At 32.7% G+C, this 25,585-nt stretch overlaps 1 protein-coding gene across 1 annotated transcript in view; it reads right to left on the reverse strand.

Annotated features, from left to right (window-relative positions):
• LOC126894731 (E3 ubiquitin-protein ligase Iruka-like) overlaps positions 1 to 17,085 on the reverse strand; it is a 30,688-nt gene extending 13,603 nt beyond the window's left edge. Inside the window, exons 1-8 of the mRNA XM_050665955.1 lie at positions 17,066 to 17,085; positions 16,777 to 16,817; positions 7,972 to 8,001; positions 7,191 to 7,328; positions 6,664 to 6,687; positions 1,728 to 1,766; positions 1,543 to 1,563; positions 620 to 655 (exon numbers count right to left, since the gene is read on the reverse strand). Coding sequence (XP_050521912.1) covers positions 620 to 655; positions 1,543 to 1,563; positions 1,728 to 1,766; positions 6,664 to 6,687; positions 7,191 to 7,328; positions 7,972 to 8,001; positions 16,777 to 16,817; positions 17,066 to 17,085 — 349 coding nt within the window. The remainder of the gene's footprint in view (positions 1 to 619; positions 656 to 1,542; positions 1,564 to 1,727; positions 1,767 to 6,663; positions 6,688 to 7,190; positions 7,329 to 7,971; positions 8,002 to 16,776; positions 16,818 to 17,065) is intronic.
• Between the last annotated feature and the right edge of the window lie 8,500 nt (positions 17,086 to 25,585).

The following is a 25,585-nucleotide window of genomic DNA, read 5'->3' on the forward strand; positions in this document are numbered from 1 at the left end:
ATACCAAATAATAGGTAAAGACATCAAGCATCTATAAAAAAAAAAATTATATTGATATGTTCATTTTTGAAAAAGTTACGGCAGTTTTTAGTAAAAAAAATTGAAAAAATTTCGAAAATTAGCGATTTTTAAATTTGTAATTTTTTTGGAGGTTTCCCCCATTTACGGGGAACGAGGGAAATTTTTTCAATTTTGAAGGGTAATGTCTTCGACTAGATACGATTTGTGATCTTTTGACGTATCGTTGAAAGAAATCCGTTCGGTGAGAGCTGAGAAAAAGTGGTAACAGACACAAAAAAAAAAATAAAAAAAAAAATAAAAAAAAAAATCTTAGTAAAACCAATACCTTCTCAGCTTCGCATCGAAGCTAAAATTGAAACAATGAATTAGGATATGAAAACAAATTTCAAAAATTAATTAATTTATAGTAGGTCCATGTTACAAAATATAAGAGTGTTATATTAAAATAGGATATGTTGTAAATGAGTCTAGACTTTTGGGATCACTAGAAATGACTGATAAAACTAATATATTAAGGATATTGTTTTAATAAATTCTATTATTTATCAAATGAACTTTTTATTAGCATCTAACTGTATGTTATTAATTTATAGCTTACCGTCAGCTGCGGGGATGAAATGAAACACTACACCTCCTAAACATAGTAAAGTAGACATTTTATGTAATATTTTTCATAATATTCAAATTTAATAATATATTATATTATAAACTGATCAAAAAAAAAACCCAACACAGTGAAGTGGCCGCAGAGTGGGTCGTGGCATAGTTGGATCCAGTATAGATAATATCTGACAGTGATTAAAATCACTATCATAAAAAACGCTTCGATGCAAATCTGTAGATAGTGTTTAATTAAAAAAAAAAAAATTTGTTAAAATAGCATATTTTTGAACATGGTAGCCATTTGCGCATAGAAGATAGGTCGTCGGAACAAATTTTTTTTTTCATTTTATAGTATATAACATAACCTTTGATTTGATATATGTTTAAAGGACGCAGTATTTCCGGAACATTTTCAAAAGTTCAGTTGAAAAAGATCTATGTTTTTTTTAATATTTCAAGTTTTGAACGCACCCTATATAAGAGAAAATTGTCCAATTTTAATAAAAAGTATGTCAAATGAAAGATGAATTTTTGTAAAAAAGTTGCTATTTTAAATCCCCCCTAATGAGCAGGTTAAATGATAGATTTCCAAATAAATGATATCAAATGAAAGGTAAATATCTAAAGTTTTAGTATAAAAAAAAGTTATGTTGATTTTTCAAAAAGTTATGGAAGTTTTAAAAAAAAAAAGTGAAAAAATTTCGAAAATTAGCGATTTTTAAATTTGTAATTTTTTTGGATATTTTCCCCATTTGCGGGGAATGAGGGAATTTTTTTCGATTTTTAAGGGTAATGTCTTTAATTAGATACGATTTGTGATCTTTTGACGTATTTTTGAAAGAAATTGGTCCAGTGAGACCTGAGAAAAAGTGGCAACAGGCATAAAAAAAAAAAAACACATCATAATAAAATTAATACCTTCTCTGCTTCGCATCGTAGCTAAAATTAGAATAATAATATATTTTATTAATAAATAATTATTTACATTAAAATTAATTTTTTTTTGATAATTTCTTTTTTATTAATTAAACGTTAACTTGTGTTATTGAAAAAAGAACATCAAAATATAACTTATTCTTATAAGCTTATATGATAAAAATTACTCTGCATAGTTTCATCTTCAGAGCTTGTGCTATCCGAGCCTGTCAAAGTAAAAAATAAAATAATCATTTTTGGTTTGTAGTTATTAATAATTGAATGGAGGGGCAGCGAAGATGAAAAATTTCCAGTGATAAAATTAGTATAACCATTTATTTTATAATAATGTTTCCATACATTCACTGTACAATTCATATTAACATGTTTTTTTATAAAGTTTTCGCTATAATAAAATACACATATATTGAAAGTCTGTAAATACATATCCAAAAGTTATTATATACCAGTTCTTATAAAGTTTTTTTTTTATTTTATAAGCTAGTTATTTATGTATGCTACCATTGAAGAAAAATAAAAGTTAACTTATAAGGTAAAAGGATGATTTAAATAGAAATATATAAAACTATAGCAATACTAAAAAGATTAAGTCATCCCTTATGCCTGATAAGAGTGTTAACTTTGTTTAATGGGAATACATATTTTAAATTTAATAAAGTGTTTGTGGTCGGTAATTTTCGGTATTTTAAATTTTGACTAAAAACACTTTATTTTAGTTTAAAACTTTAGGTGCGCGTAAGTGCGCCGAACTCATCATTCGTTGTCCGGTTTTTGACTGACTTACAAACACAAAACCTATGCTGCACCGTTCCCCACCTATTCTATAACAAAAAATATCTATTGTTTTTTCCCAAATATCAAACAAGCCGCCCACTTTGATTAACCAAAATCAATATATAATTTATCTAACAAATCAATATATATATATAAAACACAAAACAAATTGCAAAAAACCAACATTTTAAAATAACAAACAGGTTACACAAATATTTAAATTGACAAAAAATAAATTTTAATAAATCAATGGACTTAAATTTCGAACTGCTCGTAAGTATTCACCAAAGACTGTTTTTACCCTTGCTGTGCGGATCACACCATCCTTATCACATATAACACTTAATACTCGGCCCAATCGCCAGGCCAGAGGGCTGAGATTTTCTTCTTTTATTAAGACGTTGAAACCCACTGACAGTTTAGGTCACTTTTCTTTTGCTCATTTGTAGCGAGTTTGAAGTTGTGAAAGATATTCCCTACTCCAGCTTTTCCATATTTATTGAGAAAATTTATTTACTCTACGCCAACGATCTAATCGATTTGACGGATTATCGCTTACGTCTCTCTCTGGTAATGTAGTCAATGCTTCACCAATTAAAAAATGACCAGGAGTTAGCACAGGTATGTCGGTTGGACAAGGAGACAAAGGAGTGAGAGGACATGAGTTCAGACAAGCCTCAGCGCGTGTAAGCACGGCGTACATTTCGTCGAACGTTAAATGTGATTCGCCCAGTATTCTTTTTATGAGCCCTTGCATGCTTTTAACAGCAGATTCCCATAAACCCCCGAAATGTGGAGAGCACAGAGGTATGAACTTTCACTCAATACGTTCATTTGTAAAATGCTCAAATAACTCCTTTTTATGCGCTTCTGAATAAAATAACTCATACACCTCTTTTAACTGACGATCTGTACCATGAAAGTTTGTGCCATTATCTGAATATATCACACTGATTTTTCCTCTTCTAGCCATAAACCTCTGTAATACTAGTATAAAGTTCTGCGTACTTAATCCATTTACCAACTCAATATGTACTTAGTTGAAAAACAAACGAACATACTAACATAAGCCATTTTTAATGGTGCATTTTTTTTTTAGACTGCTCTTTAACATCACTAGCCCCCAGAAATCTACTCCGCTTATCTTAAAAGTTCGAGAAGGTTCAACTCTATCGCTTGGCAGGTTCCCCATTTTGGGCTGCACCATGATGGGACGTTATCGAAAACAACGCAGACAATTTAATGTAATTCCTTTAATTGTATTCCTTGCATTTAATGGCCAAAATGTTTGCCTTATGGACGCTAAAACAGCTTGTGGACCACTATGACATAACCTTTCATGCTCATTTTTAAGTAACAATTTAGTAAAATTACTCTTAGCCGGTATAATCAGTGGATGTTTTTGAAAAGTCTCTAATGATGCTGCATTTTTTAATCTTCCGCCTACTCTAAGTAATCCACTTTTATCCAAGAACGGTTATAGACGAAAAGTTTACTCTTTTGTGATACTTGACCGTTTGGCCTTTTTAAACATTTTATTTCTTGAGAAAAATATCCATTTTGAACTATATGCACTAATGCCTTTTCAGCTCGTTCCACCTCGTGTACTAAAATATGACCTGTCATTCTATTTAATGGTTTACCATTTATATCCTTTTTTATACGATCCCTATATCGCAAACAATATGCCATAGTACGTCATATTTTATTTAATGAGGAACATCGCGTTAATAACGAAAATTCTGAATTTGCAATAATTGTCAATGCTTGAACACCTTTAGCTTCCATTTCCAATTCTTTGTCATTTAATATTAGACTATCAAAATTAATAGGCCATTCATCTTCGTATTTACTGAGCCATTCCACCATCGTTCATTTTGCACCAGTTGCCTCGCCTCACTACCGCGCGATATAATATCCGCGGTAATGTTATTGTTTTTGATGGCACTACCTTGGACTTCGCGCCGATAAGGTATACTGTATGATTTCCATTATTATTTGTGCATCTTAAATATATACATGCCCCGTAGGCCTTCAATAATGCGTCGGCAAAACCGTGTACCTGTATATTAGTAAAATTATCTATTTCACCGCACCGTCTTGCTATCGATATGCCATTCAATAATAATAAATCGCCAATATAATTACGCCACTCGTTTACTAATTATTCATAACGGCTCATCCCACCCGATACGCGATTGCCATAATTTCGGTATCAGTAGCTTACATCGTAAAACTACCGTACAGACTAATTCTAATGGGTCAAATATTGTTGATATATAAGATAAAATAATTCTCTTTGTAATATTACTATTTTCTGTCATTTTTAACACATTATATTTAAAAAAATCACTTTGTGCTTCCCATAATAAACCTAAAACCACAGACCTTCTGTTTTCTTTAATTTTACCTTCATATGATCGTATATTAGACGCCCATTTTGACAACTCCATTCCAGCTTTTTTCAATACAGCAATAAGCTCACTTTGTATATTAACAATTTCTTCTCTCGATTGCGCTCCTGTAAGTAATTCATCCATGTAAAAATGACAACCAAGTACTTCACATGCCTTGGGATAATTTGTTTTTTCTTCATCAGCTAACCTTTCTAGACAAGCAGTAGCTAAAAAACTAGCTTATTCTGTACCATACGTTATAGTTTCTAATTTAAACGACCAAATGGCATCCTCTAGATTTTCACCCCATAATATTTGTTGAAACTTTTTATCCGCTTCGGTAACTCTTATTTGGCGGTACATTTTTACAATATCGCCTGTTAAAACAAACTTATGTGTGCGAAACCTGGCTAAAATATATATTAATTCATCTTGAATAGTTTAGTATTTTGAATAGTTGGTCCTTTTAATAGACAATCGTTTAAACTTATACCCGATGCTGTTTGGCACGATGCGTCGAATACCACCCTAATTTTAGTAATAGTACTATTTTCATTATACATCGCGTGATGAGGTAAATAACAACATAATGACTTGTCCTATTCCTTTTCATCAATTACCTTCGTCATATGTCTTAAGCTTGCATATTCTAACAAAACTTTTGAATATTCAGCTTTTAATTTTACATTGCTCTTAAATCGTTTCTCTAAACATAACAATCGACGCTTGGCTATTTCATAAGAACCTCCGAGACCAGTTGGTTGATTACGAAATGGTAGTTTTACTATAAATCTACCGGTTTCATCACGTGTTTCTGTATGATCAAATATTTCTTTACACTTATTTTCTTCTAAAGTAAAAGGGTATTCCTTTTCTATCGTTTCTAATTTCCAAAATTATGTTAACAATCCTTCTAGTCGATTACTACAATTATCACATTTTCACTCACGTGACAACTCTTACTATTTGTATTAAGGTTATAGTAAATCGTTTCCGGAATGGGCCCGGAAATCACCCAGCCAAACTTTGTTTTTTGAGCCGTAGGTCCACCTTCAAATATCTTTAACCGATCAGTTTCAAGAACTTCATAAAATTGTTCCGCCCCCAATAATACGTCACCTTTTGGGTATTTATGAACAATGGATCTGCTAATACTATATGACCTAGCATCTGCACATTTTCACTTATCCTCCGTGTAGGTAAACTACCAGTTACTTTGGGTACCACTAAACACTTTATATTTAAACAAAATTTATTTACATGTGACTCAATCAGTATTTCAACCGACGCGGATATATTTTTTACAGTTTCGCCTATATCGATTTTTGTATAAGCTATTTTTCTCTTCTTCAATTTTAATTCCCGTACTAATGATTCGGAAATAAAATAACTCTGTAAACCGGAATCTAATAAAATACGGGATGGTTGTTATTAATTGTTATTGTCTCGTACTGATACTACCGCGGTTGATAAAACGACTTGTTCAAAGGTAAGAACTATTGCGTTGTGCTAGCTCGTTGTTTCTATCTGTTCTACCAATTCGGATATCGGTGTGTTATTGTTTACGTTCAGATCAGCTGTTACAGTTGGCGTGCGCTGAACGAAATGTAACAAAGAATTATGCGGTTTTGAACATCGCAAACAATATTTCGATAAACATTTTTTACCCGCATGCTGCCTTAAGCAAATTTGTTTAAAATGATTAACCACATATAGTAAATTATTTTATTGGGAAAATCTCGAAGAGTTTTTGAATCCCAAAAAATTAATGTATATATTATGTATATGTATATATTTTGTTGTTAAATTACTGAAATATTTTTAAATCTGTAGAAATTAACATTTTGTTAAATTGTAAAGTTAAACGTTAATTTGTGCTATTGTTAAAAATATAACTTATTCTTTCATTTAAAACTTATATCAAAAACCTTACTTTCAGAACTAGTGCCATCCGTTTCTGTTAAAAAAACCAAAAAAAATCATCATTTTTTTGTCAGTAATTAAAATCATTTTATAGCTCCACAGGAGGAGGAGTGAGACCAAAAAACGTATAGTGATAAAAATAGTATCACCCGGGGTTCATAATTTATTTTGTTCATCATGTTTCCATACATTCATTACAAAATTCTTGTTTACACGTTGTTTCATAAGGTTTTCTTTCGCTTAATTTATTTAATCAAATTTTACATAAAGTTATAAATTGTGTATTCAGAGATTAGAAATGAATTCATAACTTTAAATATGTAATTCTAATTTTTAATAAAATTAATCTTTAATCGTTCGATAACTAGGCAAGATACCCAACGTTTTTATTGATTTTTATTTATTTATAAAAACAATATATAGAAGCAAATGCTTATGTATGTGAGTGGCATTGGTGCAATTGAAATATTTTTTAGTGCTACAAATTATTTTTAGATACCATTTACATATAAAATTTGTTATTTTATAATTAATTACCATAATTAATTGAACTTCGGCAGATTGGACATGTACCATGAATTTTTATCCATTTCTTTATACATCCTTTACAAAATGTATGGATACATGTTGTCACATGAATTTCTATGTTTAACTCATCCAAACAGATAGGGCATACTATAAAATATATGTAACAACGTAAAAAGTAAATATTACAGTACTAAAATTAAACATTTTTTTAATTTTTTGAAAACGTAAAACATTTCCCGTTTGCTTTTTTTTACGTCATATATTATATGATTTCATTTAAATTTCGTTTAAATTATAATCAACTCATTCGTTAAAGTCGTTAAAAATGTAAGTACTAACAATTAACAGTGAGTTTTAATATTAATATGTATTTTTAATTTCTTTAAAGGAACTGTTCCTTTTGAAGTATTGAATAAATTAAAATAATCAAAAAAAAAAAAAAATTAAATAGTTATGCACACGTTATCTAATGAAATATATTTAAAATGTATGAAAATTTAATCTTATTTTCATTAAATTTATTGATCCAAAACAATAATTTTTAATTAATATACCTTAATTACCCTTTTGGTAGTGATCAAATGGGAAAGGATTCAGGGAATAGATCCCCATTGACAAACTTTTTTTGACATTTATGTAAAATTTTCATTATATAAATATTTTATATTATGAAAACATAAATATAATATATTATATTATATTCAATTTAAAAGTTATTGAGCAAAATTAATATGAAAAAATGATAATCCTATAATATTAATTAACTTAATGTTAGTAATTTTTTGCTTACCACTTGATGAATCACCAACAGTACCTTCAACTAGATATAGTAGATTTGTTTTTTATATTGTTAAGAGTATTAAAATTTAAGAGTACATGGAATTATTAATTGAACCCTCTTAATCCTCACTTTTCTACCCTTCCTTCCTTTTTTAATTTTTGTTTATTACATAGTATCAATTGACGCGTAATCCAATAATAGCACGGACGCACAAGTTAGATAACGTATAGTTTACACAATCGTGCAAAAATTCGAAAGTATATAAGTATAATTTATTTAGCAAATTACACTAAAGATAGAGTATAGTTGCACAATTGTGAAAAAATGACACACACTTAAGTCGTAAACCAGTTAGGTTAGCGTCGGAAACGTAACAAAACGAGATATCAGTAATGCATAGTCAGCGGGCGGCCTTGTTACGGTGTCAAGAGCAGGGAGACACTCGATGACAACCGATTGTCATATTAATAGGTAGACGGCTGATATCGAAAGAGACGCGGGTGAGTGTCAGCGTAGAGCAATTCCGTATCACAATAATTAAAATAATTTTTTTTTATTACAAAAAAGTATTGAAATTTAAGACTACATGATATTACTAATTGAATATCCATAATTGTTTTTTTTTTTAATTATAACTGTTCATTAAAAATTTACGGTATTCTACATTATTGCCTATCTAATAGTCCTTTTTAACGTTTTGATATAGTAATACAAATAAAAAGCCCTCGGGTAGAGTACACAGCTTCTATGATGATATTTATCACAAAGGTTTTTCATCACCTCCCATAGCGAAATCATTTAATCGGAACTCAACCTTGCTAGTTATCAGAACTACGTAAAAACAACTAATTTTATTCAATTTAATTATAAAGTACTAGGCTCCGCCTAGCTGGGGCTCCGCCCCAGACCCGGGGCCCTTCGAGCCTTACGCGCCTTCGGCGCGTAAGCCTCTTCGGGCCGTCATCATAAGTAGGCCACTGATTCCGGTAGAAGTACCCGGCTACGCGATAAGTGTTTTTCAGAAAAAATATTACTTCAGAATCAGTGAAAACTATAGAAAACTATATCTCAAAATGTTATTATTAAAATCAGGAAAATTCAAAAAGAGAATATAGTAAAATGTATTGGGTATAAGGTTGAAGCCTCTTAATGAGGTATTCCCTTTAGGCCTATTCAAAAATTATTTTAGGAGGAAATTTAATATTTTTTACTTTGTTAAACATGTTATAGAAATTTTTTTGCTAAAATTAAAGTAATGATGAAAAAAAAGGACATTAGGTCCTTATATATTAGAAGTTGCCTAAAAAAATATTGATAGCGCTTGTTCAAGGAGGGGCCAATCTCTCTTAAATACACCCCTGTTATACACAAAAATTATTAATAATCTAATTATAATAATTGTGTTTATATTATAGAATAATTAAAAAAAAATTTAGCAGGTTATTATAAGTGGCACACTGTAAATTTAAATTAAAATTAATATTAAAATAAAATTAATATTAAAAATAAAAATAAAAATTTAATTTTGATAAATATATTGGTAACTGCGATTTAACGATGAACATCATAGTTATCATAGATGAATCCCAATTCAAAAGATAAACTCATAGTCTCATACATCATATATGAGAAAAAAGAAAATTATTAACTCTGTACTTAGTACTGTTCTTATAATGAAAGTACAAACTTAAATAATTATAACGTCTTGAAATTTATATATAACATATAACATTCCTTGATTAAAATAGGGCGAATGCAAAATAGTGTCCTAATAATAATACATAATACACCATATAATTAAGGTTCATAATAAACGTATCAGCAGAAATGAATCACTGCGCATAATAAAACCATGCGCGTGGACTTAAAAAAAAAAAAGCTCGTTAAAAGGTGAAAAATGAACGGATTGAATTGATTTTTTTATCACATCTCAGGAATGTCATTGGGCGGGTCTGATGAAAATTTCAAACCTCAAGTCGTAAAACGCTGGCGTCAGCGAGCGTTTTTCTCGAAAACGGTCGAAATTTTAAAACGCTCGCGGGCGAGCGGCAAAAATTTTCCGACCTTCGCCAATAATTTTCCCGGAGTCTGGTGACCGAGTACTTTCGTTGAAAAAAAAAAATGTTGAAAATCCGAGCACGCTAAGTAATTTTCCCAGAAAAGCGTTTTTTTCCTCGTTCTATTATATAATAAGATATAATAGGACGCGTACATGTGTATTATTAGCAAACAGAAAAGTCGTCATTTTCCGTTAAAATTTGATGAATTTCAAACGCTCGTAGCGGCCAAAGTTTTTGTCGGATCTGGGATTTTCCGATTTTTGGCGCTTCCTCGGCACGTACAGAACGCCGTGGTATGATTGCGAATCGTAAAAAAAATCGTTTTCATGTCGTAAAGTGTCTCAAGAATTTCGGGCGGCGCGCCCTGGCGTCTCGAGCGCATGAAAAAAAAAAGCTCGTAAAACGGTGAAAAATGAACGGATTGAATTGATTTTTTTATCATATCTGAGGAATGTCATTGGGCGGGTCTGATGAAAATTTCAATCCTTAAGTCGTAAAACGCTGGCGTCAGCTAGCGTTTTTCTTGAAAACGGTCGAAATTTTAAAACGCTCGCGGGTGAGCGGCAAAAATTTTCCGACCTTCGCCAATAATTTTCCCGGAGTCTGGGGACCGAGTAATTTCGTTGAAAAAAAAAATGTTGAAAATCCGAGCACGCTAAGTAATTTTCCCAGAAAAGCGTTTTTTTCCTTGTTCTATTATATAATAAGATATAATAGGACGCGTACATGTGTATTATTAGCAAACAGAAAAATCGTCATTTTCCGTTAAAATTTGATGAATTTCAAACGCTCGTAGCGGCCAGAGTTTTTGTCGGATCTGGGATTTTCCGATTTTTGGCGCTTCCTCGGCACGTACAGAACGCCGTGGTATGATTGCAAATCGTAAAAAAAATCGTTTTCATGTCGTAAAGTGTCGCAAGAATTTCGGGCGGCGCGCCCTGGCGTCTCGGGCGCATGAAAAAAAAAAAGCTCGTAAAACGGTGAAAAATGAACGGATTGAATTGATTTTTTTATCACATCTCAGGAATGTCATTGGGCGGGTCTGATGAAAATTTCAAACCTCAAGTCGTAAAACGCTGGCGTCAGCGAGCGTTTTTCTCGAAAACGGTCGAAATTTTAAAACGCTCGCGGGCGAGCGGCAAAAATTTTCCGACCTTCGCCAATAATTTTCCCGGAGTCTGGTGACCGAGTACTTTCGTTGAAAAAAAAAATGTTGAAAATCCGAGCACGCTAAGTAATTTTCCCAGAAAAGCGTTTTTTTCCTTGTTCTATTATATAATAAGATCTGGACTGAAATTCAATATATAATTTATGTGAATATTTTACTAAAATATCTTGTTTAAAATTATGTATCAATTAAGACCAGAATTAGATATACAAATACGAAAATACTTTACATAAATTTAAAAATTAAGGAATCTTTTACAGTTAACTCCTCCAATTGATTGCGTAGTTCTTCGGCGTTCATACTTGATCACGTCGAGGTCACCAATGTAGCGAGGTGTAATATATAGAAGTAATAAACACTTTTACGATTTAATAACAACTATACTATATTACAACGAACAAACAAATAACAGCGAGAGACAAAACGCGTGTAAGACAGAATGCGTAAGTGATTGACTGATCGATTGATTGACTGGAGCGACGATCTTGCCCTTAAATAGTCAGAGGAATCTTCTAGAGGCGGCGGCGGAACTCTCTAGAACATTCGACCGCCACACGCTTATGTAGAGCGACGAATCTTCTAGAGGCGGCGACGGCCGAACATTCTAGAACATTCGACCGCCACACCACCCCCCTACGGAGTGGAGTTAGCTAGGGTCAAAAATGTCCGGGAATCTGACTCGGCGGCCTGAGCGAGTTGTTCGTACTGGCTGCGTTGATGGATCGGTATAAGGCGGTTGTTTTTGTTTGGGCGTATCCGGGGCAGTCGCTGGTGGAGCATGTGCCTGGCTATCGGTTGTGCTTTCATTCACCATGAGGTAGGCAGGTTTTACTCTATCAATCGTCACCGTAACTGGTTGATTTCGAACTTTTATTGTGAACGTTTTGTCATTTCGGGCAATTACTTCGTAGGGACCTTGATATGGCGGTTGAAGTGCTGCTCGGACACCTCCCTCCCTGAGAAATACGTGTGAACAGTCCTTAAGGTCCGCAAAAACAAATGATCGTGGATTTGAGTGGCGAGATGCAGGTACTGGACGGATTTTATTCATAACACTGCGAAGACGATCTAGTAAGCTAGTAGGGTCGTTCGTACTGCTATTATCTTGATTGTCTGTGAAGAAATCACCAGGAAGATTAAGAGGCTCCCCATAAACAAGTTCCGCAGACGTGGCTTTTAAGTCTTCCTTAAACGCAGAACGTATTCCGAGAAGCACGATAGGCAGTGACTCAGTCCACGAGTCTTTTGCGTGGGCCATGATGGCTGCCTTTAGTTGTCGGTGCATTCGTTCGACGAATCCGTTTGCAGCAGGATGCCAACTGGTAGTGGGGCGAAGCGTAAAACCAAAACGTTTTGCTAAAGTTTTTAAAGTAGCTGAAACAAACTGAGTACCACGGTCAGTCGTAACGTATTGAGGTACTCCGAAGCGTGAAATCCAGCAATTGAGGAAACCCTTAGTGACATCATCTGCTGTTATATGTTCGAGTGGATACACCTCCGGCCAATGGGTGAAACGGTCGATTACCGTCAGACAGTACCTAAAGGACTGTGCTGGCGGCAATGGACCGATGATATCGACATGAACATGTTTGAATCGGCGTGAAGGTGTTTCAAAGTTTCCCAGTGGGGCTGAGACGTGTCGGCTTATTTTCGATCGCTGACAGTGGACGCAGGCACGTGCCCAGGAACGGCAATCCTTTTTCATTGCTGGCCACACAAATCGTTCTGAAACTAAGTGAGCTGTTGCGCGTGCACCGGGGTGACTAAGGTTGTGTAACTGATCAAATGCGTGACGCCGGAATCGTTGTGGCAAAAATGGTCGTGGGCGTCCCGTTGACGTGTCGCAATAAATATAGGCTGAAGATCCTGGCACTAGTACCTTCTCCAAATGAAGAGATGAATTGTTGTCAGTAAAATGTTTGAGTTCATCATCCGTGTCTTGAGATGCAGCAAGAGCTCGGTAGTCCAGCGGGAGAGACACAACTTCAATGCGTGACATTGTATCCGCGACGATATTTTCATCACCTTTAATGTGTTGAATGTCGGTGGTGAATTCGGATATGAATGTCAACTGGTTGAGTTGCGTAGGAGGTATCTTTTCTCTCCGTTGGGTGAAAGCATATACGAGTGGCTTATGATCGGTGAAAATGGTACATGGTTGTGCTTCGACAATGTGCCTGAAATACTTCACCGATTCATAGATGGCAAGCAACTCACGATAATACGCAGGCCACGCACTTTGTTTCACCGACATTTTCTTTGAAAAAAATGCTATGGGTTGCCAGATGTTATTGACTCGCTGCTGCAGACATGCGCCGATAGATTGGCTAGATGCGTCTGTGAATAGTCCAAGTCGTGCGGCTGGATGAGGATGTGCTAAAAGAGTAGCGGTCGCAAGACTTTCTTTGCATGTGGTGAACGCTTTTTCTAACTCGGGAGTCCATTCTATCGGTTGGGAACCTTTTGTCTTCGGGCCTTTGAGAATACCGTGAAGTGGTGCTTGCAGGTCGGCAGCTTTGGGAATAAACCGGCGATAAAAATTTACCATTCCCAAAAACCGGCGTAATCCTTGCATAGATTTTGGCAATGGATACTGTCGTAGGGCTTCGACGCGTTCCGGTGGCGGGCGGGTGCCTTCAGAAGATACTAGGTAACCTAGAAATTTCACCTCAGCCGAACCTAATACACATTTTTGCGGGTTAACGACAACACCGTAGTCAGAAAGTCTCCCGAAAAGAGTGCGTAAATGCTGTTTGTGGTCCTCTTCCGATTTAGAGAATACCAAAATGTCATCAATATATGCATAACAGAAGTCCAACCCATTGGTAACTTCGTCTATGAAGCGTTGAAAAGTTTGTCCAGCATTTCGCAATCCGAATGTCATAAAAGGAAATTCGTAAAGTCCGAATGGAGTGGTAATGGCTGTTTTGCATATATCGTCCGGATTAACAGGTATTTGATGGTAAGCCTTTACCAGATCGATTGTGGAAAATAGCGTGCAATTAGCCAGGTTGTGCGAGAAATCATGTATGTGTCTGACTGGATAGGAGTCTGGTATAGTTCGGGCGTTCAGCGCGCGGTAATCACCGCAAGGACGCCAGCTGTTCTCCCCTTTCGGTGCTAAATGTAATGGTGAAGACCACGGACTGCTTGAAGGTCTAGCGGTACCTGCCTTGACCATTTCCGCGAATTCCTGTTTGGCGATTTTTAGTCTACCTGGAGCTAAGCGGCGTGGGCGGCAGGCTATTGGCTGACCAGGTGTCGTAAGAATGTGGTGCACTGTTTGATGTTTTATTGTCCTGGGCAATCCGGTGGGACGTGTGATGTCCGGAAATTCTGCGAGAAGTGCAGCCCAAGGGGAAGTGTTGGCAACTGATTTTATGCTGCATTGATTTACAGAGGAAACCTTACCATTCACAGCCAAGCCTGTGACACCATCAATAAGACGTTTGGTACGGCAATCCGGCAGCAAGTGGTAGTATGCCATGAAGTCGGAACCAATGATAGGAGTACTCACGTCGGCGACAATAAAACTCCACGGGAAACTGCGTCGAAGTCCTAAATTCAAATTGAGATGGACCGTCCCGTAAGTTTTTATGGTACTGTTGTTGGCCGCGCTGAGGTCGTAATCGGTGGCATGGCGTCGTTCCCGTAGTAGCCGTTGAGGGTAACAAGATAAGTCGGAACCGGAGTCGACTAAAAATTGGCGTTTTGTTATTTGATCTGTAACAAACAGGCGGCTGCTCGGGTTCGGACAGTCTGTTGCCGCCGCTACTGACTGTCGTTGGAGTTTTCCTGATACTTGCAGGGAGCCTTACATTTGGCAGCCTTTTCTCCATAAGTGCTATGATACCAACACCATCCTTTGCCGTTAGTCAGTTCCACGTTTGAACGGTTACGTGACCTAGAGCGGGAACGTTGCGGGCGTTTAGCACATAATTCGCTTACCTGTTTTGCGAGTGCTTCAATGGCGGCTAAAACATCGAGTTCCTTTTTATTGTTCGTCGTGGCAACAGCATGGACGAATTGCGAGGGGGCTGGCTGCACTTCAACAATTTTGTCAGCCAGCTCGGCTACCTTATCCAGAGGAAGCTCTGATTGTGCGGTTAAAATAGCTTGTGCATGTGATGGTAGACGGCGGAGCCAAAGTTGACGTAAAATATTGTCTTGTAATGTAGTAGTGCCGGCAAGGGAACGGAGATGTCGTAAGAACTGTGATGGCTTACGGTCACCTAGTTCTTCTTCATTGATGAGTTGCCGCACACGTTGTTCTTCTGAGATAGACAACCGTTCAACGAGTTTTGCGCGTAGATGTTTGTAGCGTTCAGTAGGCGGTGGGTTAGTAATAATATCCTCTACTTCGGCGGCGTAACGCGTATCAAGCTGAGCCACAACATAATTAAATTTTGTTTCCTCACTTGTTATTCCCGAGATTGCAAACTGCGAGTCAACCTGTGAGAACCATAAGCTCGGTCTTTCGGACCAGAAAGGTGGCAACTTGACGGCAACGCGATTCACTGAAGCTGTTGGATATTGCTGTGCCTGTAGTGCTGCAAGGCGAGCGTTTTCTTGGCGTAACTCCTTCAATTGATTGCGTAGTTCTTCGGCGTTCATACTTGATCACGTCGAGGTCACCAATGTAGCGAGGTGTAATATATAGAAGTAATAAACATTTTTACGATTTAATAACAACTATACTATATTACAACGAATTAACAAATAACAGCGAGAGACAAAGCGCGTTTAAGACAGAATGCGTAAGTGATTGACTGATCGATTGATTGACTGGAGCGACGATCTTGCCCTTAAATAGTCAGAGGAATCTTCTTGAGGCGGCGGCGGAACTCTCTAGAACATTCGACCGCCACACTCTAGTTGCCATTTTGATGACTTTGAAATTACAATTGTTTTGTTACACCTACAAATATGTAGTTAAATGTACACTAGTATTCAACCCTGCACTTAACAAGGTGTTAAAAAAGCAAGAGTAGTTATAAATGAGGTGTGACTCTTATTAAATGTAAATGACTCAATTTTAATTATGTCAGTCCATTAACACAAAAATATTAGTGTCGAAATTGAGTTTTAACTTATTATAATTACTATTTGTTGAACTTTCAATTGAATTTTAACAGATCGTGTTGTAGTATTATTATCTTCGTTACCCAAATACTAGAGCGCCTGCTGGATTTAATTACAATAAGCGCAAAAAGTTATTGGGAGCGGTTTAGCATATTGTTAATTTGATAACCTTTTTATTAAATTTTTGTTAGACAATTTGTTTTGTATTACAAAAATATTGTGTTCTAATTGTTTCTAAAAAATAGCACTTTTTTAAATTCTAATATTCTGATAAAACTCAATAAAAAATAACATACACACGTTCAGATACCAGTGTTATAAAAATAAAAAAATATATATTGTTTTATATTTTTAAATATATTGCGTGAGTTATAACTAAATATTTAATCTGTATGAAATTAAAAAAGTTAAAACATTTATTTTCAATATTTTTTAGCTTTGATGCGAAACTGAGAAGGTATTGGTTTTACTATGATAATACTAAGAAAGTAATATTTTGCTTACCATTTGAAGTACCGTCACCACCACCTACAACTAAATGAAGCCTATTTTAGTTTTATTTTATTTTGCTCTAAGTATTGAAATTTAAGAAAACATGAATTTATTAATTATAAATCAATACATTCAATAAATAAAAAATAACTATTTTGAATTTTGAAAACATGTTTTATTTGATATATTTTTGTGAAAACATACAAAATTACAAAATTCACAAATAGAATAATAAAATAGAATGATATAGAATGAGTGTAACTAGCGCATACTAAACCACGACTGACTGTAGGGTACCTACACTGGGAGTCCTTTGCCCATGGTTGCCCTAAAACCCTTGGTCAGCACATTCCTATGTTTGACGACAGCCGGACGTATATGTATACTATTAATTAGAAATAGAATTTAATTAATTTTAAAATAAAATAAAATACAAAACCTAGCATTTTAATAGAAAAATAGCATATTTTTGAATACGGTGCCATTTTCGCATAGAAGATAGGCCATTGGGACATATATTTTTTTTTAATTTTATAGTAAATGATATAAGCTGTAATTTGACATATGTTTAAAGGACGCATTATTTCCGGAACATTTTCAAAAATTAAGTTAAAAAAGTTAGTTTTTGTAAAAAATTTGCTATTTTAAATCCCCCTTGTGAGCAGAATAAGTGTTAGATTTTCAAAAAAAAAAATGATATCAAATGAAAGGGAAATATCTAAGGTTTTAGTATAAAAAATTTTTGATTTTTGAAAAAGTTATGGAAGTTTTAAGAAATAAAAGTGAAAAAATTTCGAAAATTTACTGATTTTTAAATTTGTAATTTTTTTGGATATTTCCCCCATTTGCTAATTTACTAATTTAAAAATCGCTAATTTTCGAAATTTTTTCAATTTTTTTACTTAAAATTGCCATAACTTTTTTAAAAATAACCAAAAAAATATAATTTTTTTTTTAAAATATAGAAGCAGATATTTTATGTATGCATGATGTCTTCACCTATAATTTGGTATATTTTTTTTATAAATATGACACTTTACCTGCCCACAGGAGGGGATTTAAAATGACAACTTTTTCACAAAAAATTAATATTTTCAACTTGACTTTTGAAAATGTTCCGAAAAATCTGACACTTATATATATATCTCTTAAATTAAAGCTGATGTAATGCACACAATTTCGAACTTTATTTTGTCTTCACGGTGAAAATGGTTACCGAATGCTATTATTGTGTGAAAATTCTCGATTTTATTTATTTAATTTTTAACTTTATAATGCTATAACTTATTGAAAAGTGTATGGATCAACATTATTTTTTTATGAGAAATGATATTTTTTAATAATACCTTTTTCATTCGACATACTTTATCTTAATCAGGATATTAATATAGAACTAGCAGATCATGTAGCTTTTGGAATAATCCGAAAATTTTTTAAAATTAAACACTATCTAATGATTTGCGTCGAAGCGTTTTTTTGATAGTGATTTTAATCACTGTCAGATATCATTATACTGNGATTTAAAATTGCAACTTTTTTACAAAAACTAACTTTTTCAACTTAATTTTTGAAAATTTTCCGGAAATACTGCATCCTTTAAACATATATCAAATTAAAGCTTATTTTATGTTCTATAAAATGAACGAAAAAAATTTGTCCCGTCACTTTATCTTCTGCATGTAAACGGTTTCCGTAGTTAAAAAAACGCTATTTTTGTGTTAAAATTTTCGATTTTAAATTTTCAAAAAAAAATTTTTTTTCTAAATACATTATAAGTACATCTTTTATTTGCCATACTTTTTATGAAAATTGGACAATTTTCCCTTATATAGGGGGCGTTCAAAACTTGAAACATTGTATAAAACATAGAACTATTTCAACTGAACTTATGAAAATGTTCCGGAAATATTACGTCCTTTAAACATATATCAAATCAAAAGTTATGTTATATACTATAAAATGAAAAAAAAAATTTGTCAAGATACCTTATCTTCTGTGCAAATGGCTGACGAAATTAAAAAAAATATATAATGTTTGCGATAAAAGTCACCTTCTATCAGGATGTTTTTTGTACTTAAAACTCACATAACTTTTTCAAATATTAACAAATCAAAATAAGATTTTTTTATATTGAAATCTTAGATATTCCCCTTTCATTTTATATCATTTTTGTTGAAAATCTATCACTTATTCTGCTCACTGAGGGGATTTAAAATAGCAACTTTTTTACAAAAACTAACTTTTTCAACTTAACTTTTGAAAATGTTCCGGAAATACTACGTCCTTTAAACATATGTCAAATTAAAGCTTATATCATGTACTATAAAATGAAAAAAAAAATTGTCCCGACGACCTATCTTCTATGCGAAAATGGCACCGTATTCAAAAATATGCTATTTTTCTATTAAAATGCTAGGTTTTGTATTTTATTTTTTAAATATCTTATAAGGGCAATAAACTAACTTTCATGAATATTTTATAATTTAATTGACATAGAACAAAGTTCATAAGACATAAGAAATTAAACTTATAAAAAATTTTTTACCTTTTTAAAGTCGAAAAAGTAATTTTTAAATTTGAGTTAGCTTAAATAGTCAATTTTATCATGCAACAACAGCAACGAACAGTTGCCGAATGGATAACACCTGAGTCTTTCACGCTTAGGGTACGAGGTTCAAATCTATCTGTGGCAATTAATATTTTGATTTTTTTTTTGAGTTAGAATAGAATTTTCAAATCATTTGATATTTATCTCATTTAGATTCAATAACTTCAATAGATAGAAAGTATTCTATCACTATAGTCTCCCCTCGTGAGAAGAAATTTATATTCATGTTAATATTATTTTACTATATGGGTCTTTTTGTGGCTACGATTTATTTTGCCAACCCTCACTAGATCTACTTTTTTCAACGATACGTCAAATGATTACAATTCGTATTTTGTTTAAGTTATTACTCTTGAAAATCGAAAAAATATTATTTATTCAAATAAAAAGTAGCGTAACCAGCTTTTTCCATACAAACAATTAAAATCATTAATTTCTAATATTCTTAAAGTATTTATTGTCGAATTAGATTTGATATGATAAAAGTTTTCAACTACAAAAGTAAATAATTTTACTTTGTAATTTATTAATTTTGTATCTCTATTTGTGTGTGCTACTACCAGTCTATAACATTCCACATTTTTTTGTAATATGTTGCTATATAAATCATAAATTTAAAAAAAAATGATTTTTATTTTACCTGAATTTAACGATGGATTTTTACAATTATTTTCAAATATTATAATACGCTCAATTCAGTAAATTTTTTTTTATTGGTTTTTTTAGTTATATAATCATTATAATTAATTAAATTTGGAATATTTCCATTGTAGAATTTTTTTAAACACCAAAAGTTAATTAATAATGATTACTCTGATTTTTATTTAAGTGATCTAATACAATAAAAATGTAAGAAAAATCGAACTTTTCTGATAAATTTACTGTAAATAGTAATTATAAAATTGCCTGATTGCATAGGTCAGGTGGGGTAATTGTAAATGATTCTATCAAAGTGATTTTTAACTTGTATTTATGACTGTTTACTTACATAAACATTTATTATATTATTATACATATGTACTAGTGGACATAATAAATATAGTTTTAATGTAGTTTCAGTAAATTTTTAATTTCAAATCTAAAACAGCGTAATTTACAATTACCATAGACATTTACCATTACCCCTTTGATATTGGGGTAAATGTTNACCATAGACATTTACCATTACCCCTTTGATATTGGGGTAAATGTAAATGAATGTTTTTTCAGTGCACTTTTTCTAAATGATAATACAAATGACATAACCTCTAAAATACTGTAATAAATATGATTGATGGGAGAAAAAATATTAAATAATAATTATATCGAGTTCGATGGTTATAATTTATTAATTTTATTAGAATACCAGCCTCATTTACAATTACCCCTATTCACAATTACCCCTCTTGACCCTATTAATCTTAACATTTTCTTTTTTTTCTATTTAATTATGTCAATTTCAAACTTGCAAGTTGAGCTAAAATTTATGGTAATAAATTCATTTTTGTTTTATTAAAACTTTCACTTTAAAGGACAAAAAAAAGTAGGTTCAAAATTATTACTTTTAACATATTAAAAATCAATATCAATAATAATTTGAAAACAATTAATTTTAAAAATTATATAATATATAATTAAAAGAAATGCTGATCTGGGTATAATTAAGGAAATATAAGTTGATGTTGCTTTTGTCCATCAATTTTTTTAAATTAAACACTATCTACAAATTTGCATCGAAGCGTTTCTTATGGTAGTGATTTTAATCACTGTCAGATTAAATCTATGCTGGTCCTAACTATGCAACATCCCCACTATGCCGCGACCCCACTGTGCTGGATTTTTTTGTATGATCATTTTACAAAGTAATTAATTATTAGATTATTAACATTTAATTTCATCATTTTTATACAACTTAATTTATTTTATAGNATTTCATCATTTTTATACAACTTAATCTATTTTATAGTTAATTTATTTAATTGATTTACATGTCTAGGTATGTAAAATTTTACTTACCATTTATATTTTAAGTGTTAACAATTTTTTTATAAGCCGTAATACAAATTTTTGTTAAACTGTCATAATTTTTAAGTATTTGAAGTAAAATATGCGTATCGGCAAACAGGTTATACTTATAAAAGTAAATAAAATAAATCTTAAATGTTTGCTTATGAAATATTGAAACACGTGATAACATGATTTTTTATCATGAAATATCATTTGTATTTTTGGTATTATAAAAATCACATTTATTATATAGGTTATATCTTACGACTACTAAATAACGAATGTCAAATAAAGATCTCTTGTTTCACTTCCGAGCGGATCTGTCTCCGGCGAACAGATTGGAGTCAGGGTGGTAGTGGGCACTTCCATCTACAAACCCAGACCACCCATTTAATCGGACAAGCAAAAATCTCTAGTTAATAGCACAAGAAACGGGACTTCCTCAAGGATGGAACTCAACGCCTGTGTTACGAGAGTAACAAATAGAATAAAATAAAATAGTATTGCCGAATAATTAATTAGTTTATTAAAAATAAAAGTAATAGTAATCGCACAATAGTTGTCAAATGACTAACGATACTCTGAATTACAACAGTCGCAGTCGGCCCACTTTCCGGTTTTGCAACACCGAAAAATACCTTATAAACACATTGTTATAGGCCGACCTCAATTACAATTCAATTTATGATTATCTGTTATTATAATTGTGGGACAATAATAAAACTAAGTTAAGTATTCATAACACCCCCTCCCTTAAATGGAAGTAGTGTTTGAAACACTACTTACATATAATACTCTTAAATTACATTAAAATAATTAAATTAACAAGACTTCAGACCAAACTTTCATTGCGNTAAATTAACAAGACTTCAGACCATACTTTCATTGCAATTTGTACATTGTGCGATATCTGGTTTATATTGTCGGGTGGTATTTTTATATTTACACAATGCATATGAAGTTAGAATTATTATTATTAGAAAGAGACAGTAAAGAAATGGGATATGAGTATTTAAGATGAAATGATCAGAAGACTCTGCTATTGTGGATTCAAGATTATTGAGATCTATTGAGTCATCTGCTAATTGATTCAAATCTTGAATGAAATTATTTTCTGTTAACGGTTCAGGCTGATATTTAGAAATTTTATTAGTTATATTAGAATTCATGTAAACTAAAGGATTCTCGGGAACAAAGTCTTGGGAGAAAACAGAAATAATGTTTTGAGATGGTAATAATACTGAAGTTTCGGTACTCACAGTACAAGACTTATCCACTGTTATTTTACCAATAGTATTAATAGAAAAGAGGTTCTGTACATTATTACATTTGAGTGTCATATGAGTTTCTGTGGGAGTCACATATAACCAAGAGTTTTGAGTTTCTAATTTATGATATATGGGAATGAACAATTTACGATACTTAAGATTACAATTGACAATTGGATAATTAGGTTTAAAATATAGATTTACGTCACAATTTTTAGTTTTGGAATGACAATATAGTGCTTTAGAGTACTTACACAATTTAAAATTACTTAAATCAAAACAATTTGAAAGTTGAAGGTCTGATAAAGAAAAATAATAATCATTATTTCTACTTAAAGCTAAATACTTAGATTCGGTTACAATAAAAATAAAATTTTGATTTCCTTGTGCTATAGGCAAGGATATGGGGTAAAATAAATTAAAATCTAAATTAGACAATAAAGGGATTTTTAAATTAAAAATCAAAGTATAATTAATATATAATGCATCAATAGTAGTTATCTTGAACAAATCAGTTAGACTTGTAGAATAGATAGAAACTGGGAGTTCAAGGGTTGATGGTAAACTAAGACGGATTTCTTTCAATTCATTAAGTAGGATATTAGGAGGTAGGATACTAGAATGTAATCGACCACTTAGAGCTGAGTTAACTATAGCAAGGAGGTTCTGAGTTTCCCAACTGTATTGGCTAAGTAGTAGAGTTATGGTGGCTGTATGTTCAGCGAGAGTAGAAATGAATTCGACTAAATTGATTTTATCAGCATTCATTTGACTTTGCGATAGTAGTTTCTGTATATTTCGGGACATATTTTGTTGTGTTTGATCTAGATGTAGTGAGGAATTGTATGTGTGATGAACTACGGATTTCATAATGTGTATTTGACGACGTGTTTCTTTAAACACATCACTAAGAAATTCGGAGCCACAATCAGTAACGAGATTCTGAGGGATACCATGTAAGCATATGAATTTGGTTACAAAATGATAGTCAACAGTATTTGCTTCATGATTTTCCATAGAGACAGCCCATGAAAACTTTGTAAGATCATCTTGAAGAGTTAGGATGTAGGCATTGTTATGAAGTGTACGTGGAAGAGGACCGACTACATCCATAAAAACATTCTCAAAGGGCTTTGAAGAGGTAGTAGTAATTACCATCGGTGCTTTTACATGACGATTTGTAATCTTGTTTTTCTGACATGATGTACATTTTTTTATAAACTCAGCCACGTCATGATTCATACCGATCTATGAGTGTTGTTTCTTTAATCTATTGATAGTTCGTGATATACCCTGATGACCACCTAAGGGATTTAGGTGAAATTCTTGAATGATATGAGATTTTTGTTCTGATGAGTATTCAACTAGAGAATAGAGAAGAATGTGAATGTTAGAGTCTCTGAAGATATAGTTTATGATAGATCGAACATTTAACCAATCTAGACCAGTATCTATTTTAGGTAAAGCTATTTTATCTAAATGATTTACATGACAAAATTCTCGGAGATTTTGTAGGGCAGTGAAAATAATTTCGTATTTTGGTTTCTGCCAAATCTTCTCTTTTATTATTATGTAGAGGATAAATCTATTTGATTGTTTGAGAAAAGCGATTTCAGTAACATTCTTGTTTTGTTTCCGCAGACTAGATAATTGCCCAAATTGTCGACGAAAATCTAAAGCAATTCCTTTTGATAACTTGAGATCTTTGGATAAAAAATTTGCCAAATGATAGTCTGAGGGCGCATTCAACACCTTTCCATGGGTTTCTAATATATTTTTAGGAAGATTANCCCATGGGTTTCTACTATATTTTTAGGAAGATTAGAATAATGGCTGATATTGTTCAATACGTATTGACACGGAGATTCTGTGATGGTTTCATTAATATTGGAAAATGAAGATGGTTTTGGATAATCTGGAGTTAGTGAATGTTCTGAATTTTCTGGAGTTAATGAGTGTTCGGAATATTCTGGATTTCGTAAATGTTCTGGATTTTCTGAATTCATCGATTCGGTTACTGATTTACTTGTTGAACGAGTAGTTACCTGATGGATTCTACTCAAAGCATCAGCGTTGGTATTTTGTGATCCTTTTTTATAGTGCACTGTGTATTGATACTCTTCTAGTTTTAATCTCCATCTGGTTAACCGGGACCCAGGATCTTTGAGGTTAAATAACCACGTGAGAGCACGATGATCTGTGACAATTGTGAATTTCTGACCAAAAAGATAAGGGCGAAACTATTTTACACCCCATACAATACTTGTCAGTTCCTTTTCGGTGGTGTTGTAGTTTTGTTATGCCTTATTTAATGTTCTGGATGCGAATGCTATAGGTAAATCCTTTCCTATAGGACCTTGAGACAAAATACAACCTACAGCATAGTTGCTAGCATCACAAGTGAGGACAAAGGGTTTCTCAATGTCAGGATATTGAAGAATTGGAGCTTGTGTTAATACGCATTTTAACGTCTGAAAAGATTCTTGGCAAAGGTCATTCCAAATAAATGGGACTCTCTTTTTTAAGAGAGCTGTCGAAGGTTTTGCGATTTCCCCATAATTTTTAATAAATCGTCGATAATAACCGGATAATCCGAGAAATGACTTAACTTCTTTAACATTTTTAGGTACGGGAAAATTTTGAACGCATTCTATTTTCTTGGATCAGGTATAACACCTTGGTCTGTAATAACATGACCTAGGTATTGAGTTTCCTTGCGGAGAAATTCACATTTAATAGGTTGTAATTTTAGATTATATTGTCTAAGTCTATCAAAGATTTCTGTGAGCTTTTGAGAATGATCGTCTAAATTTTTAGCATATATGATTATATCATCTAAGTAAACGAAAGCTTTTACTCCATTTATGCCAATTAAAACTTTGTTCATCAGGCGTTGGAATGTGCTTGGTGCACCTTTCAAACCAAAAGGCATACGAATAAATTCAAAATGACCTTTGTC

This window comes from Daktulosphaira vitifoliae, unplaced genomic scaffold, assembly GCF_025091365.1.
Source record: "Daktulosphaira vitifoliae isolate Bord-2020 unplaced genomic scaffold, ASM2509136v1 Scaffold_1, whole genome shotgun sequence".
NCBI classification, from domain to species: Eukaryota; Metazoa; Arthropoda; class Insecta; order Hemiptera; family Phylloxeridae; genus Daktulosphaira; species Daktulosphaira vitifoliae.